The sequence below is a fragment of the Sycon ciliatum genome, chromosome 6 (genome assembly GCF_964019385.1).
Source record: "Sycon ciliatum chromosome 6, ocSycCili1.1, whole genome shotgun sequence".
NCBI lineage: Eukaryota > Metazoa > Porifera > Calcarea > Leucosolenida > Sycettidae > Sycon > Sycon ciliatum.
The window spans coordinates 27,092,306-27,107,065 of NC_088648.1; the positions used below are offsets into that span (position 1 = coordinate 27,092,306).

The window sequence follows — 14,760 nt, forward strand, 5'->3', positions numbered from 1 at the left end:
ACTATTCACGAAGTGTCCGTGATTGTGGATCTACCATGCATGTATTGTTCACGAGCCATGCCAGTGACTATGCCAAATATAGACGCAGGAAAAAAAGCAACAAATGAGAAGTATCGAGATCGAGAATGAAACAACAGAAGCAACGGCAACGGCAGAAAGTTTGTTGCTCACAGAACGACAACCTGTTTGCAAAGAAAGTTTTCGTTTGATTCGGCGAGGGCTATTACCGTTCAGATCTGTCAACAATGGTACTATTTACTCAGTTTCTACCGGACACCGGACTCGGTTTTCTACCACCTTAAAATTCCTCTCCCAAGTGTTTTTTTCATCCCGGTGCGTTACTGTGAAATACTTCAATTGGCGACCTAGTTCAGGTACGTTTCTACTTCACTAACTGTTTGTGATCTCAATGTCTTAGTCTTAATCGTACTTGTTCTTCGGTTCGTTGCTTGATTGGCTCGTGGCTGCTAACCTGTGCAAGGATGGCGAGATTCGTGTGATCTAGTTTACAAGTAGAGTGTTTCTGTGCGCATTGGTTTCTTTATTAATTTTGAATTTGGAAGTACATGCGGGCAGCTACAAGACCAATCAGCTTTCGGAAGTGCAGTTACGCGAACGCGAAGTGAAACAGACCGGACAGAACTATTATAATTCATTCCTTTATTCCACGATGGCGTGACGCCAATAAGGACGATTGATAAGTGTGGGAGAACTGATACTATCCAGAAACAGCTAGATGGAAATAACCCGGGGAGGCAAGAAGCAATGGATCATGAAAAACAAGCGGAGGAAAAACGTTCGCAGGGGTGATCGAGGTAGTTAATTACACGTTCGAGATATCAGAAACCAGTGGGTGCGCGGAGCAGGAACAGGTACTGCTCCAAAAAAGACTGGATGCATTGTTTCGGAAATAATTTCTACGATGTTGGGTTGCGATGTCGATAGGTAGTGGGTTGTAGAGGGTGAGGGCACTGTTGATGGCGGAATCTCGGTGCGTGTTTGTGTGTGTGCGTGTCCGATGGAGTAGGTCGTTGTCTGTCGAAGGTTGTTTGGTTTGAATTCTTTATTCTCACGATGGCACCATCGCCAATAAGAGATAAATTTATGAGAAGGTGAGATTGTGGGTTATGCATTTGGAAAGTGATTTACATCACTTTGACTTTTACAAGTATGGGAGAGGGTGAGCGCTGCAGGAGCAGATTGAGTTAATCAGCAGTGAGCAGATTTCTTGTTTCAAAGCAGGTTGGGAGGAGACATCACGAATGCTAGCAGGGAGGGCATTGTAGTATTCTAGGGACTTGCACAGTGCAGGGGCGTAGGAAGCAGTTTAATATTGGTGCGGCGAAATTGTGAGAGGGGGTCCGGGGTCCTCCCGGATCCCGCGGGATTTGTTTTGAAAATTGGGCCTAAAAGGCAATATTTTATGCTACAGAATAATATGAGAAATAAGAGTATGCATGCTGATGATACACCGCATTGTCGATGTAAAACATGGTACCTGTACAAGAGTCGACAAGCCATCAACAAAGTTGAAATGTTAAAAAAAAAAATGACGACCGCCGGGCCTGCCGGACTGGTTCCTACGCCCATGCAGTGGGGAGTCTTTACAGCGATCGGTTCTGGAGGGTGGCAGGTGCCAAGTGCGTGCGTGTCGAAGGCTGTACTGGGCCGTAACTTGAGCGGGGGTGTTGAGCATGCGTATGTGTTGTGGGGCATATTGGTATTTTATGGAGTGGGCAAGAAGGGTGAGCTTCACTTTGCGGCGAGAGAACATTGTCGGCCATTTGAGCCGATGGAGCATTGTTGAATGATTCAGAGGAGTGTAGAGGGCAAGACGGAGGCAGATTCTGGCCGCTTTGCGCTGGATTCACTCAAGACGGTCAAGGGCTGCGATTGAGAGCGGGGTGACAGCAATGCATGCATTTTCTATTATAGGCAGGATATTATGTTTTGCAAATGAGAGAGAGAGTGATTTAGTGTGTAGTACAGCACAAAGTCAAGGCGGGCTGACCATCTTAGGCTGCTGAAAGATGATGCCGAGGTGACGATGTTGTGTTACTGTTTCTAGTAGGGTTTGCCCAAGTTTTATTTCGGGTAGTCGTGGTGGGGGTCGGTTAGCATGGTAAAACGGGAGGATGACGGTTTTCGTTTTATTGACTAGCAGGTGCCAGCGCTCTAGCCATTCTGCTGCAGCATCGACGCTTCTTTGTAGCGCAGCCTCACACTCAATGTAGCTACCTGCAATGGCAATTAGTTCGGTGTCGTCCGCGAACTGGCTACACGAGGTTGTAGCATTTTCACAGCCAGTGGGCAGGTCAATGGTGTACACCAGGAACAGAAGTGGTCCCAGGACAGAGCCCTGGGGCACTCTCGCTGGTATTGGTATGAAGGCGGATGTTGTGCCTTCAACCTGCACCCGCTGTCTGCGTCCTGTCAAGTAGGCTTCGAGCCACTTGTGAGCCTTGCCGTCGACACCGTAGTGGCTCAGCTTTTTCAGCGAGCCTTGATGCCATACACGATCAAAGGCTTTACTGAGATCGAAGAAACACGTAACAACGTGCTTCCCAGCATCCCTAGCTGTGGATATCTGTTGGACGATCCGTGCGAGTTGCAGTTCGGTCCCGTCTTGTTTCCTGAAGCCGGATTGGTCGGAGGGTAAGTGCGGTGCTATGTGATTGTACAGACGAGAGTGGACTATATTTTCTTGTGTTTTTGATATTATACTGAGCAGGGAGATGGGTCGGTAGTTGGTAGGATGGGAGGGGTTGTCCAACTTGGGGGTGGGTGTAATAGTTGCGTCTTTCCAATCCTGTGGTATTTCTCCGGTTCTGAAGGACAGATTGTAGAGACTAATGAGAGATGGGGAGATTTCCTTTGTAGTTTCTTTCAGGAGCCGAGTTGAGATGTTATCAAAGCCTGGGCTCTTGCCAGTGTCTGGACTGCTTAGAAGCTTCTCGACCTCTTCCACTGTGGCTGCGATTGTATTTAGAGTATGACTGATGTCAAGGGTAGTGTTGATGTCTGGTGTAGTACAGGCCGTCTTGTCGATGGACTGTTGGCTTTGGGAGATAAAGAACTTGTTGAGAGCTGTTGCCTTTTCCATGGCCGTGGCTGCAGTGGAGTTGGCTGTCGATAGTGTGGGAATTTGTTTCTTACGCGGTTTCTTCATGTGCTTCAGTAGACAGTGGAGATTTGTACCCGTTGACGTTGTTTGCTGAACAAAATCGGACTAAGCCTGTTGCAAAAGAGCGGTTACTCGGTTACGCTGGACTGTGAACAGTTTCCAATCTGAGTCTAGCTCGGTCGCCTTGTAGGTGCGGAACTGTTTGTGCTTTGTTTTGACCTGGCTGAGGAGATCCTTCGTCATCCAGGGACGAGTGGGCGTAGTATTTTTGCGAGATTGGCTTCTGGTCACTTGGCAGTGGTGCACGGCTAGTTTCAGTATCTGGTCTCTCCAGAAGTTCCAGAATGAGGTTACTGGCTGAGGATCAGTGGGATGTGGATCGTACTGCAGATTGCAGGTAGCAAGAGCTTCACGCAGGGAGGCAATGCCTTCCTCGCTCCACAACCAGTATGTGCTGGAGGTACTTGCTGTGTAGTACTGCTCTCATCTATTATTATTATTATTATTATTATAATTAGCACTCGGATGTTGAGCCATAAATAAATGTTGAAGAGAAAAGGACATATGTACACGAGTTAAGAGTAACTCTCCATCACTGTAACTGGATACTATATACAGTCAGAAAGTGCAATAACTAGGCACAAAACTGACAGAGTACTGAAACATTCGACGTCCTGACACCTAGCTTCAACACATCTCCGTAGCGCTAACCGACAGCCTTTCAACTTCCTCTCTTTGGTCTCTCCATAACCTTGAACCTTCCAAGTTGGAAGGCTGTCGGTTAGCGCTACGGCGATGTGTTGAAGCTAGGTGTCAGGACGTCGAATGTTTCAGTACTCTGTCAGTTTTGTGCCTAGTTATTGCACTTTCTGACTGTATATAGTATCCAGTTACAGTGATGGAGAGTTACTCTTAACTCGTATCCATATGTCCTTTCTCTTCTACATTATTATTGGTATTATTGTTTCTGTGGGCGGTGTGCTGCTGGGGTCGTAGGTTGCCTTGTATGACAACATGATCAAAGGCACCCATAGGGGGCAGGCTTGTGATGGTGGTATTATTGCGGCTGAAGCTAGAGATGGCCAGGTCCAGGCACGATGTAGGTGTGTGTTGGCGTACGTGGGTGGCAAAGGAGACGTGTTGTGTGAGACCACGAGTCTCGCACAGCCAATGCAGGTCCTCACCTAAGGCATCAGTGGTGTCGCTGGGGTGCCACAAGCAGTTCTTGGCGTTGAAATCGCCAAGGAGATGTAACTCATCCTGGGGTCTTCAACTAGCTGTATGGCTCTCTCCAGTTCCATCACGAACTCTGCCGGGTCGGACCGTGAGGGACGGTAGATGTTCCCTACCACAAGGGAGGGATGGCCGGTTGTTATTCTAATTCAAATACATTCCGCTTGAGTCATGGGAATGGTAATTGTCTCGTGTTGGCAGCTGTGTGGTATGTATGTGGCGACTCCTCGACCAAAGGTGTCCGGGTCCGCTCTTATGAGTTTGTAGCCGTTGATGGCGTACATCCCGTCGCTGTCCGATGGATCAGCCCAGGTTTCCTGGATGGCGATTATTGACGGTTGTTGAAACTCTGCCACATGGCTAAGCTCGTCCATCTTGTTAAAACAGGCACCTGACGTTCGATCTGATGAAATTCGCGACTTCCATTATTTATTATTATTATTTTTGTAATTTGTTTGGTTTTTTTGGTATTTCCGCAATTGAAGGTATGGTTCTCACTGATATTGTGTGGAGGACAGCGCTAGGATTGGGTAACCTGTGACACCATTGGGCTGAAGCGTGAGCCCTGTGCTGGGGCAAGGGGTTGGCTTTGGCCAGGGTCGATGTGTTGTTGCTCCCTTTTTTGTTTTTTGGAATTTTTGAAATCAGGTGAGGATTCCGCATTGGGACTGGGTCTCCTGCGTCGTTCGGAGGTAATCCAGGGGTTTGCTAGCTGTTTAGACATGTCTGTGTTAGTCACTAGTGAGGAGAGGAGGTCTTCAGCATGCGCCGAATCTGGGTGATTAGTACTGATTACACGACACCCAAAATACTCCGACCCGCGGAGCTAAAAAATGTCCAACCGTCATCCACACTACTACGGAAAGGGATCTCGTCTAGAAGTCCACCGCGCTCGAACTGAAATTGTAGGTTCAAACCATTTCCCACGCGCCGTCAGGCAGCGTAACTCTTCTCCCTACATCACCATCCATCTCCAGCAACCGTCTCCACTCACAGCTCATGCCTCTGCCACCACTGTACTCCTCTGAGCTTCGCAGTTTGAAACCATTCGGGGGTCAGCTACACCACCGCGAATGGAGAGACGAGGACAACAACGGTCGTGACTGAAAAGACACTGTCTTGGCGACCGCGTCGCGGAACCCTCGCCCCAGCAAATTCAGAAACACGCCAGGGGCGACTCTGGTGGAACCAGAGCCACCCCCTTGGCAAGACAAGTAAGGGGAACGACTGAAAACTCAGATAAAACGGAGCTACAAAAAGTGCAACCGTCCCCTTCAAGCACAGTTGCAACACACAGGGAGTCGTATACATGTACATAATACGACCAATATTGCGGCCAGCTGTTTGTGGCCAGCTGTGTTTGATGGTACGGTACGGTACGGGACAGATACTGGAGCCATCAAATGGCCAGCTGTGTTTGATGGTGCGATACGGTACGGGACAGATACGGGATAGCGCCAGGCGTGACACAAAAAAACAAACACCAAATTAAAGCTGCGTGGACCCTGGCTAGCGCCAGACATTACTGAAGTAACGTCTTCTGCATAGCTACGGGAATAAATAATAATAAATTCGACGGGTTCGCGTACCGGGCAGGTCAAGAACAAGGAGTCGCCCAACTCCCTGGTCAAGAACCACCTTTCCGCTTCCGTGGGACGCCACCACCGTATGATTAGGCGTCAGCTGCGGCTCCTCAACGGACCTAAACGGTGACCGAGATGGCCTCCAAATAAAACACATGCAATCCATTGACGATGTCACTCCCCCCCCCCCCCCCCCCCATCCGTTCTTCCCCAAACACCCACCCACACACACGAAGTTACAGGCAAGACCACTGATGTATCACAAAGCAAATATTTCTCTACATTGGAATAATAGCCATTTAAGGAAATATGACCTAGAATATTTCTACATTTCGAAGATTTCGAAGTTTTAGGGACTTGAAATAATTGGACATATGGAATTTTTAAATTTCGACACCAATGGATTGGGGAGGACTCCAGTAGGAGTTGGAAGAAAACAATTATGTAAAAAAATAGTATAAATCAGCAGAGAACCGCCATACTTGAACGAAAATTCCAACAAAGAGAGCCACAATTCTTTTCCTGCCAACACCTTGCTGATGTCATTACAAAAGATGCACAACGCAAGCCTGAATACATGTGAGAGAGAAAACGGGACATGCGATGGACATGCCAAGACTGTTAGCTTCAGTCTACTATCAGAAATCTGTAGAGGTATGATAACATTTTTTTGCACACACATATCCTAGTTTAACTGACATGATGTCATACATGATGTCATACATGATGTCATACATTTCATACTCTAATTAAACACAAACACAAGGAGACTACTGAAATGAAATTCATATACAGTACGTACCCTAAGGGACGCGTACTTTGCTTCACACATTCAGCCAAGCTCTTAGCAACTGCGTGAGTAACCTAAGAAGTAGGGGCTTTAAATGTCACGTCACTGTACATGGTGGTGTCATCGGTGCGGGGGTTGGGAGCGACCACCGTGTTCTTCCTGGCACCCCCGCCGAACTCCACGGCTGCGTAGGTGATGTCCTGCTTGCTCTGAGGCGCCGGGCTATTCTTCGCTGGTGTGGCATACAAACTCACACCCGAGGGGTCGGATCGAGGCATTTTGGACAACTGTGGCGTTTCGGAGACCGTGGCGACCTCCCCGTCGATTCCCTTGTTGTTGAACGTGACAGTCATTTCGCCTTTACGGTCTGGCGACTGTCTCCGCATTACGATGATTCCGACGATGGCGAGTATAAGAAGCACGGCTAGGACTGCAATCACAGCGATGAGAGCAACACTGCCGCTCTGACTGAAGAACGACGAGGCTTCTGTTGCTCCTTGAACGGTAGGCGGCACAGTTGTTGCTATCACTGCAGAGTACATGGAAATGGAGCAGAAAGAAAGAATAGCTGCTAGCGAAGATTCCGTTTTCCAACCTTGTAGTTATGCTTTGTAACTTTTCAATGCATTGTGGTGACGCTGGGCAATATAAAGACAGTGGGTGGCAACCAACCCTAGCAGATGCGTTCGAGGGGAGTTTGAAAAGTAACCAATGGCAACAGAAGACTTCAGAATACTTTTAAAAAAACGCCCGCCCGAAATAAATTTCAAATGCTCCCTTAATTCTTTCTCTGGCTCTGTGAAGTAAAGTTAGGACACGTTAACCCTCTCAGTGCCAAGGACGAGATAACTCGTCCTACAGACCCCCGCGCGATTGGCCAAGGACGAGATATCTCGTCCCCGTAGTACGCACTACTATATCTCACCGGCCATGCACTACAATCTAGCTTGGCATATTGTGGCTCTTCGAGGGGAAACTAAAGATTTTCCCCTGCTGAATAAGACCTCACTCGCCGTGTTTGAGTAGGGAAGCGCGCAGCAGCATACATTCAGAGCGCTCGGGCGAAAAAAATTTGTTCGATTCAGAAAAATTTGATTGACGGAACGTACTTTAGGTCTCTCTAGCTGTCACTCAGGCACGGCGAGTCGCTGCACGTAGGCTGAAGAGGTGCTCCAGTCCATCATAGACTCAGACATTCATAGACTCGGACATAGGCACCCACGATCGTGACGGAACAAATTTCGCAGACGAGTCCGCCGTGGTCGATGTCGTACCTACTGCTGTGGTCGCCTTGGACGGCCCTGAGGATATCGGAGATGTCGATGTCGAGTTTGAGCAGGTCGCAGCAGCACAAGCTACGCCAGCGCAGGGCAACAAGTCGGTTTGAGTTGATACAACTAATTTTAAAAAAATCTATTTTTTTTTGAATGGCCCGACCAACAGCGTATATCTGGCCTGGCACTGAAAGGGTTAAAGACTACCGAGAATCCCGTCAAACCGTGAACGGCGATAAGCTATCGTTACTTCTGCAGCTCCCACCGCTGCACTGATAAGGAATTATTCTGTACCCCCAGCCTCAGCACCGGGTTTTACAGGCTGAAGGAATGTTGTTACTGCCGCAGCAACCGGCGTAGTAACACCTTTCCGCCGGCAAAGTGCCAGTAAAGTTACGTGATCAAATCATCTTTGAAACTGTCCCTTTCCATCAGTTTTTTCGAAAGTCTGAGCTCGCCGTAAAGCACGATAAAATAATATACTGTCCTAACTAAGTACAGGTATGGTGCGGAGATGGCGCCTGTAGCATATACAACTGCAAGATACTACCTTCTCTGCTACTCTGTCCGAGTGTACGACTTATTTACGGACTTATACAGTAGCCAGTCAAGAGGAACACAAATGTGTAGAACACGTTGGCAATGGATTATAGTAGTGGCTTTATCAGGGGTGACACACGTCTTTTGCCTTGCTAACACTGCATAGCGTTTTCGGCCGAACATAGAATCGTACCAACAATCCTCATTATCAGCACTAAAATCCTCCGCGATCTGTCACCGACAAATTTGCGGCGAGTTCCTAGTCCTACGATTTTTTCGACCAAGTATGGACTAGTGGACATTTTGGCCAAAATGTTGGCTTCATTATAGGCCTTGCACCTTTTGCAGCGGGCCTCCAACCAATCCCTGACGGCTTTTCTCCATCACAACAGACGTGAGCAGTCCACAGCATGAATTGGCTACACTGGATCATAAGTAGATGCTAGCTTTTTTTTCTCGCTTTGGTTAATATACCTCATGTAAAACAATATCATTTCCTCCTTGGTGACTACCGTGGTCCACGACGTGTGAGTGTGTGACAGACGAGCAAAATTGCTCGCCGTTATGTTGTGCCTAATTCCACACTTGGTCAATTTTTCAGCCATTGCCACGGCGCCGACTCCGACATGAAATCGGCAGACTGTGTCGTAAGAGTCGGACTAGGTGTTCGCACTACACGGCTGGCGGTTTCGATTAGACTAGTTCTGCGCGTTCCTACTCATGCAAAAGACACTGCGGAGTCCGACGCGAACCATGATTCTCTTCTTTCTAGTTGTCCTGTGTGTTCACGCATGTAATGGTAGTACAAAGTTGGACGACAGTAGACTCCAGAGAGCGGAAATAATATCGTTTTGCACAAGCTTCAGGTTCAAAGGCGTGAAGAGATGTCTAGCAGCAATCCAGTGCAGACGGTTCTCTGCCTACGGCCTTTGGTGTCATGGTGAAAAACCATCAGTCATTGTTTGGAGGTCCAAGCCACCACAAACACCATAAACACCACAAATTTGCCGACTTTTGGGCCTGATAATGACCAGCCAAAATTTCGACGGAAAATCATACTGGCATGACAAAAAAATTGCCACAGAACTGTCGAAATCTTGTGCGACAATATCGTCCACAACAGGTGATTTTCGCTGTTGTCTGACGATTTGACGTGAAACTCCAAGTCCCCCCAAAAAATCGGCCTAGCGTGTACCAGACATAAGCAGGCAGTCCAAAATGTCACATGAAGTTCGCCGATATCATGCCGGAGTTTGTGTCGAAGCATTGGCCAAAATGTCGGCCTAGTTGAAACCAGACATCATGAAAGCCAACAAACATCAGATCTCTGCCTTCCGTGGGGAGGTCCAGTCATGCAGAGTTGTATAATAATAATAGTATGAAAATGAAAATGTGCTTCACCTCACAATCTCCATGTCACATATCGTGCCCCCTGCCCCCCCCCCCCCCCACCATATTTGTCAGTATAATACATTTGACCCTTCCAGGGGATAGTTCACCCCCAGAGATTCAACTCCCCCCCCCCCCCCTCCGTTGCCCCGCTCAACAAACTAGAAATGGTATCCATCAGAGTACTGTTCTGACACTCACCAGTACACACGGGGTTGCTAGACCAATTGCCATTCGCCAAGCACACTGCCGTCTGATCACTGCCCAGCTCGTATCCAAGATTGCATGTCGCCGTTCGCACACTGCCGATAGTGTTCTCTCCATCCGAGACCTTTCCATTGGACACTTGCAGTGAGCCACACTGCACAACTCCTGCAACAATAGCCATCACAGAAACATTTTTTGTGACACTAAGAGCCAACCGTAGTTTGGCTCCACCATTGGAGTTTGTTGATAGGGCATCACTGGGGAAATGTATGTGCAGGTATATAATTATTACTCATAAAAAGGACACACTTCAGGCTCATTACGAACATCATGAAAGCTTTTGGTTTCACAAATATACTTTCAAGCCGTCTCATCAGCTGAAATACAGGCAAGGGATGTGTGTCCTTTTCATGAGTATTATCGCTTTTTTGTGTCAGAGGAAACTGCATATATATATGGGCCACAACCAGCTAAAACATGTCTTAGGGTGGAAATTTTCAAATTTTGTTTTCCTCTAGAAAACAGTTCTTGGGACCTTACTTGACCCCTTGAAGGTGATACAGGGCAGAAAAGTAGTCTACAAGTGCCCCAAACACCGCTTTCAAAATATGTACTTAAAAAATGACAGTTTTCGCACAGTCTGGCACAAAGCGACAAACTATTACTTAGTGGCTTTTGTGGCGGAGCACAATACAACGGAACTAAAGATGTTGACACCGACTTGAGCATGTCAACGACATCAGTTCAAAGGCATGGCCCAAGTTCTTCCTGGAAAGCAACACGATGCGCTGGGCGGCGCTGCACTTGCATACTCTTTCGATTCTGGCAGTGACACTTTCGATCGTCGCCTGCGTTTCCCAGACTGCGTCAGACGCCTCATGAGAGCTGAACGCAAGTAACGTCGTAAGGCAGCCGGTTCGCCGCCTAAATGATTATGTACTAGCCCACAACTTGTGCCTCTTCGCTACTGGAGACGACGGGGACGATTCAGCTTCGCTGTCGACATCAACATCAATGAGATCCCAACAAATTGTCAGCGTCGCTCTGCAGACCCGCCGCCACGGACTTGCAGACACCTGAACAAACCTGGGCCATGCACAGCGATCATCTGGCCGTGCGAGCTGCTCTTGTATCACTAGATGCGGACATTGTCAGTCTTTGCTCGCCAGCTACTTGAAGTAGAACGCCGAACAGGTGTTTGAATAAAATTTGAGAAGATGATCGCCACATCATGAATCATTTGAATGAAGTGCAGAGTGAACGCGCTCCAAAAAATACATTTTTTTCATTTCGTCATTTCCAAACTTTTTTACGAAACCCCAAAGACATGTTTTAGCTGATCGCGGCCCATATAATAGGGAAACAGGGTTGCAATCATTTGAGTTTAGGGGCTCTATCCTAAGAACTGCTATGGGCCAGTATTGCTGCAGTTGACAAGTCTAAGTATTTCCTACCAAGCCTAGGACCGGTTTTTTTTTCATCAAGGTAAAGACGAAGTATAGATGCCAGAGACGAATGGCTGCAAGGATTTGAAACAGTGTAGTTCTTGGGAAACCCTGCCTAATAATGTGTATGCTTGTTTAATTGATGCTGGGTTAGTTGATGTGGCATATCATGTTATTTCTGTCAATTTCGTTTTTTGTCAATGTAGAAACATTGGAAACAGAACTTCTTTGATCGGGTCAAACAGTGGCTAGACCGATTGTTGAAGGATATAGTATGCTCTGAGTGGAAACAGTCCAAGTACAAGATACACAACACTTACGATTGCAAGATGGTGTGGAAGACCACACCGCACCGGGAAGACATGTGACCATTGAGTTACCGGAAAGCTCGAAGCCGGCATTACATGTGATATTGCGAACCCCTGTCACTGTATTTGAGCTGCCAGCCAGTACCGCATCACTAACAGTGAGCATGGGACATTCTGCCACTGCTGTAACACCGCAGAATAACAAGAGACACAATTCACATTGCGAACAGCGAACCTGGATCAGGGCCAAGAAGTAAGTTGTTCTTTATGAGCATTCAAAGTGTTATCTGTTTGTTGCAATTTTGTTAGATATCTTCAGTGAAGTTTAAAGTTACTGGACTAACTGATTGCACTGAAGTGTAATGACCGACAAGGCGTTTAACCCTTTTCGAGCCATGAGGGCATATATGCACTCTGAAACTATGACGTGCTTGGCCATGAGCGCATACATGCGCAAAAAAACTCGCGCATTATATCGCGGTGCATAGACTAGTGTACAAACGATCGTAACTCCGTCAAACATAAACACATCGTGACCACCAATATACCGTTGGAAAGGTCTTGAGTTCATCTTTCTTGGGATATAAAGTTCGTCGCGATAGGATAAAGAATCACTAAGCGGCAACAGGATGAACACCAAAATCACGGCCCGAAGCGAACGCACATTATATCGCAGTGTACAAACTATCATAATTTCATGAACTATAAACGCAATCGCGACAATAGATACACCATTGAAAAGGTCTTGAGCTCGTCTTTCCGAGAATATAAAGTTCGTCGCGATAGGATAAAGAATCACTGGGCGGTGACAGGATGAACACCGCAATCATGGCCGGGAGCGAGCGCGCATTATATCGCAGTGCATAGAACAGTGTAAAAACTATCGTAACTCCGTGAAACAAAACCGCATCGCCACAACCAGTACAACGTTGTAAAGGTCTTGAGCTCATCTTTCCGGGGATATCTAGTGCGTCGCGATAGGATAAACAATCGCTGACCAGCGACATGATTAACACCAAAATCACGGCCCGGAGCGAACGAGAATTTTTTTGATCATGACTTCGCAGTTTTTTGGAGCGTGCTAGGGGATTTATTTACCTTTGGCATAATGCATGCATGATGGACATCAAATGAAGCGCTAGGATTTCAGCTTTGCAACGCAGTTCGAATCGTGAAAATCGGTTGAATTTGGGCAAGATGTTGAAAAAGAACGTGAAATTGAGTTGTTGTGCCGTTCCGAGGAACGGTGGAGTACTTTGGGGAGGAGGTGGAAGTGGCCCTGGTGTGTCTATGTCGCTGAGATATACCATGATGGATTCGCTTGGTCCTGATCTTTTGAACGAGCCCAGGATGATGGAAATCCATCAAGGTGGAGTGAAATGAGATTAAATTTCGTTCAGAGCTCTGCGCGCAAACTACACCAACAGAGTCAGTGTGCTAGACAGCTGGCCGATTGGAGAAAAGGGGCCCGGCATGGAAAGGGTTAAACAAGCTCAAAGCATCAAGATCAGAGTGCTTTAACTGCGATAGGCACTGCGAGTTTTTCACGAATGCAGACAATGTTGACAGGAACCGGAAAGAGTGGTCAACCAAGCTGATTCGTAATACTCAAAGTATTTGGGGTGTTGAGCATTGTCAGCACACTGGGTATATGCTCCCGTACCCAAAGCATTTCAACATTTAATTTGCTGTAGCCTAGTGCCGCACCACCAATAATGGCGAATGACTTTCTACTTCCTGAAAAGCTACAGCAAGGAAATGCCTCATTTCTTGTTGGATGAGAGCAACAAAGTAAACAAGAAATGCTGTTCTTTTCGAAACGCGAGTGCACAGTCCAGAGTTCACGGACTGTGCTGGGAGTGCGGTACGCACTGGCTGCACAGTGCGGAGTTGCAGCATGCACATGAAGGTGCATGCTGGTCTGAAGACAGTCTTCTTTTTGTTCTTGCACTGCTGCTGTACAGTTCTTTTTGTTCTTGGAGCAGCTGTTGCTACGACCCTGCAGTACTATTGTTGTTGTTGTTGTGGTGTGTACGAGAGTGTCGAAAAGAAATGGATGATCAAGAAGATGTGTTTCGCTGTGTTGGAAACCAGCTGAGAGCCAAACAAATCTAAAATAAGCTGAGCTGTGTATGGGCTAAAGTATAATGTCTGCTGGTATATACTGAAAGTACTTGAAGACGCACACGAGTTGCGGTTACATCTGGAACAGTTGAAATTATATGAGTTGTTGGTACACCTGAGGGTCGCTATGCCACCCGCACGAAACTTGTAGTCACGAAGTACAAACATCTACCATGTTAAAATTTTTGTGCAGACTGTCTCCCTCACTTGCAGCACGAACGGTTTGTTGCATCGCTAACAGTTTTCTGTCACGAAATGCATACAATGTATGGGCAAACAATGAAAAGCAAACTTATGATCCGCTGGCAGGTTACTAGCGAGTTGTCACACAAGAAGTGGACTGTGACTTTAGCAAAGGATATTAGACGTTCCATTGTAGATGGGTACGTTTCACAAACAGAAAATAGCAAACACTTACGATTGCACACAGGAGTTGACGACCAAGCTGCGGTGGCTAGACATATGACCATTGAGTTTCCCGAGAGGTCAAAGTTGGCATTACATGTGATGCTGCGGATGCTGTTCACTGTATTTGAGCCCCCTGACACGATTCCGTTGCTAACACTTAACAGTGGACATTCAGGCGCCCCTGAAAGGCAAGAGACCAAGAGAAAGTACAGTCCACCTTATGAATTTTGGCCCTTGATTGTGCAAAATATAATGGTTTCAATTCACAAGAAAAAAAATAGTGATGTAATGAACTACTTGGTCCGCCCAGTTAAAATTGGCGCTTATCTTCACAC

General features: G+C 47.0%; 1 protein-coding gene across 4 annotated transcripts in view; it reads right to left on the minus strand.

Moving 5' to 3' along the window:
- Nucleotides 1-6,195: 6,195 nt before the first annotated feature.
- LOC135819831 (sushi, von Willebrand factor type A, EGF and pentraxin domain-containing protein 1-like) overlaps nt 6,196-14,760 on the minus strand; it is a 57,475-nt gene continuing 48,910 nt past the window's right edge. For 3 of the 4 annotated variants that reach the window (XM_065333114.1, XM_065333116.1, XM_065333113.1), the window contains 4 exons: nt 14,436-14,606; nt 11,906-12,076; nt 10,135-10,305; nt 6,196-7,259 (listed from right to left, as the gene is read on the minus strand). In XM_065333114.1, the coding sequence (XP_065189186.1) occupies nt 6,805-7,259; nt 10,135-10,305; nt 11,906-12,076; nt 14,436-14,606 (968 nt within the window). In that variant the 3' untranslated portion in view covers nt 6,196-6,804. The remainder of the gene's footprint in view (nt 7,260-10,134; nt 10,306-11,905; nt 12,077-14,435; nt 14,607-14,760) is intronic. The other variant, XM_065333115.1, reaches the window with a different exon arrangement.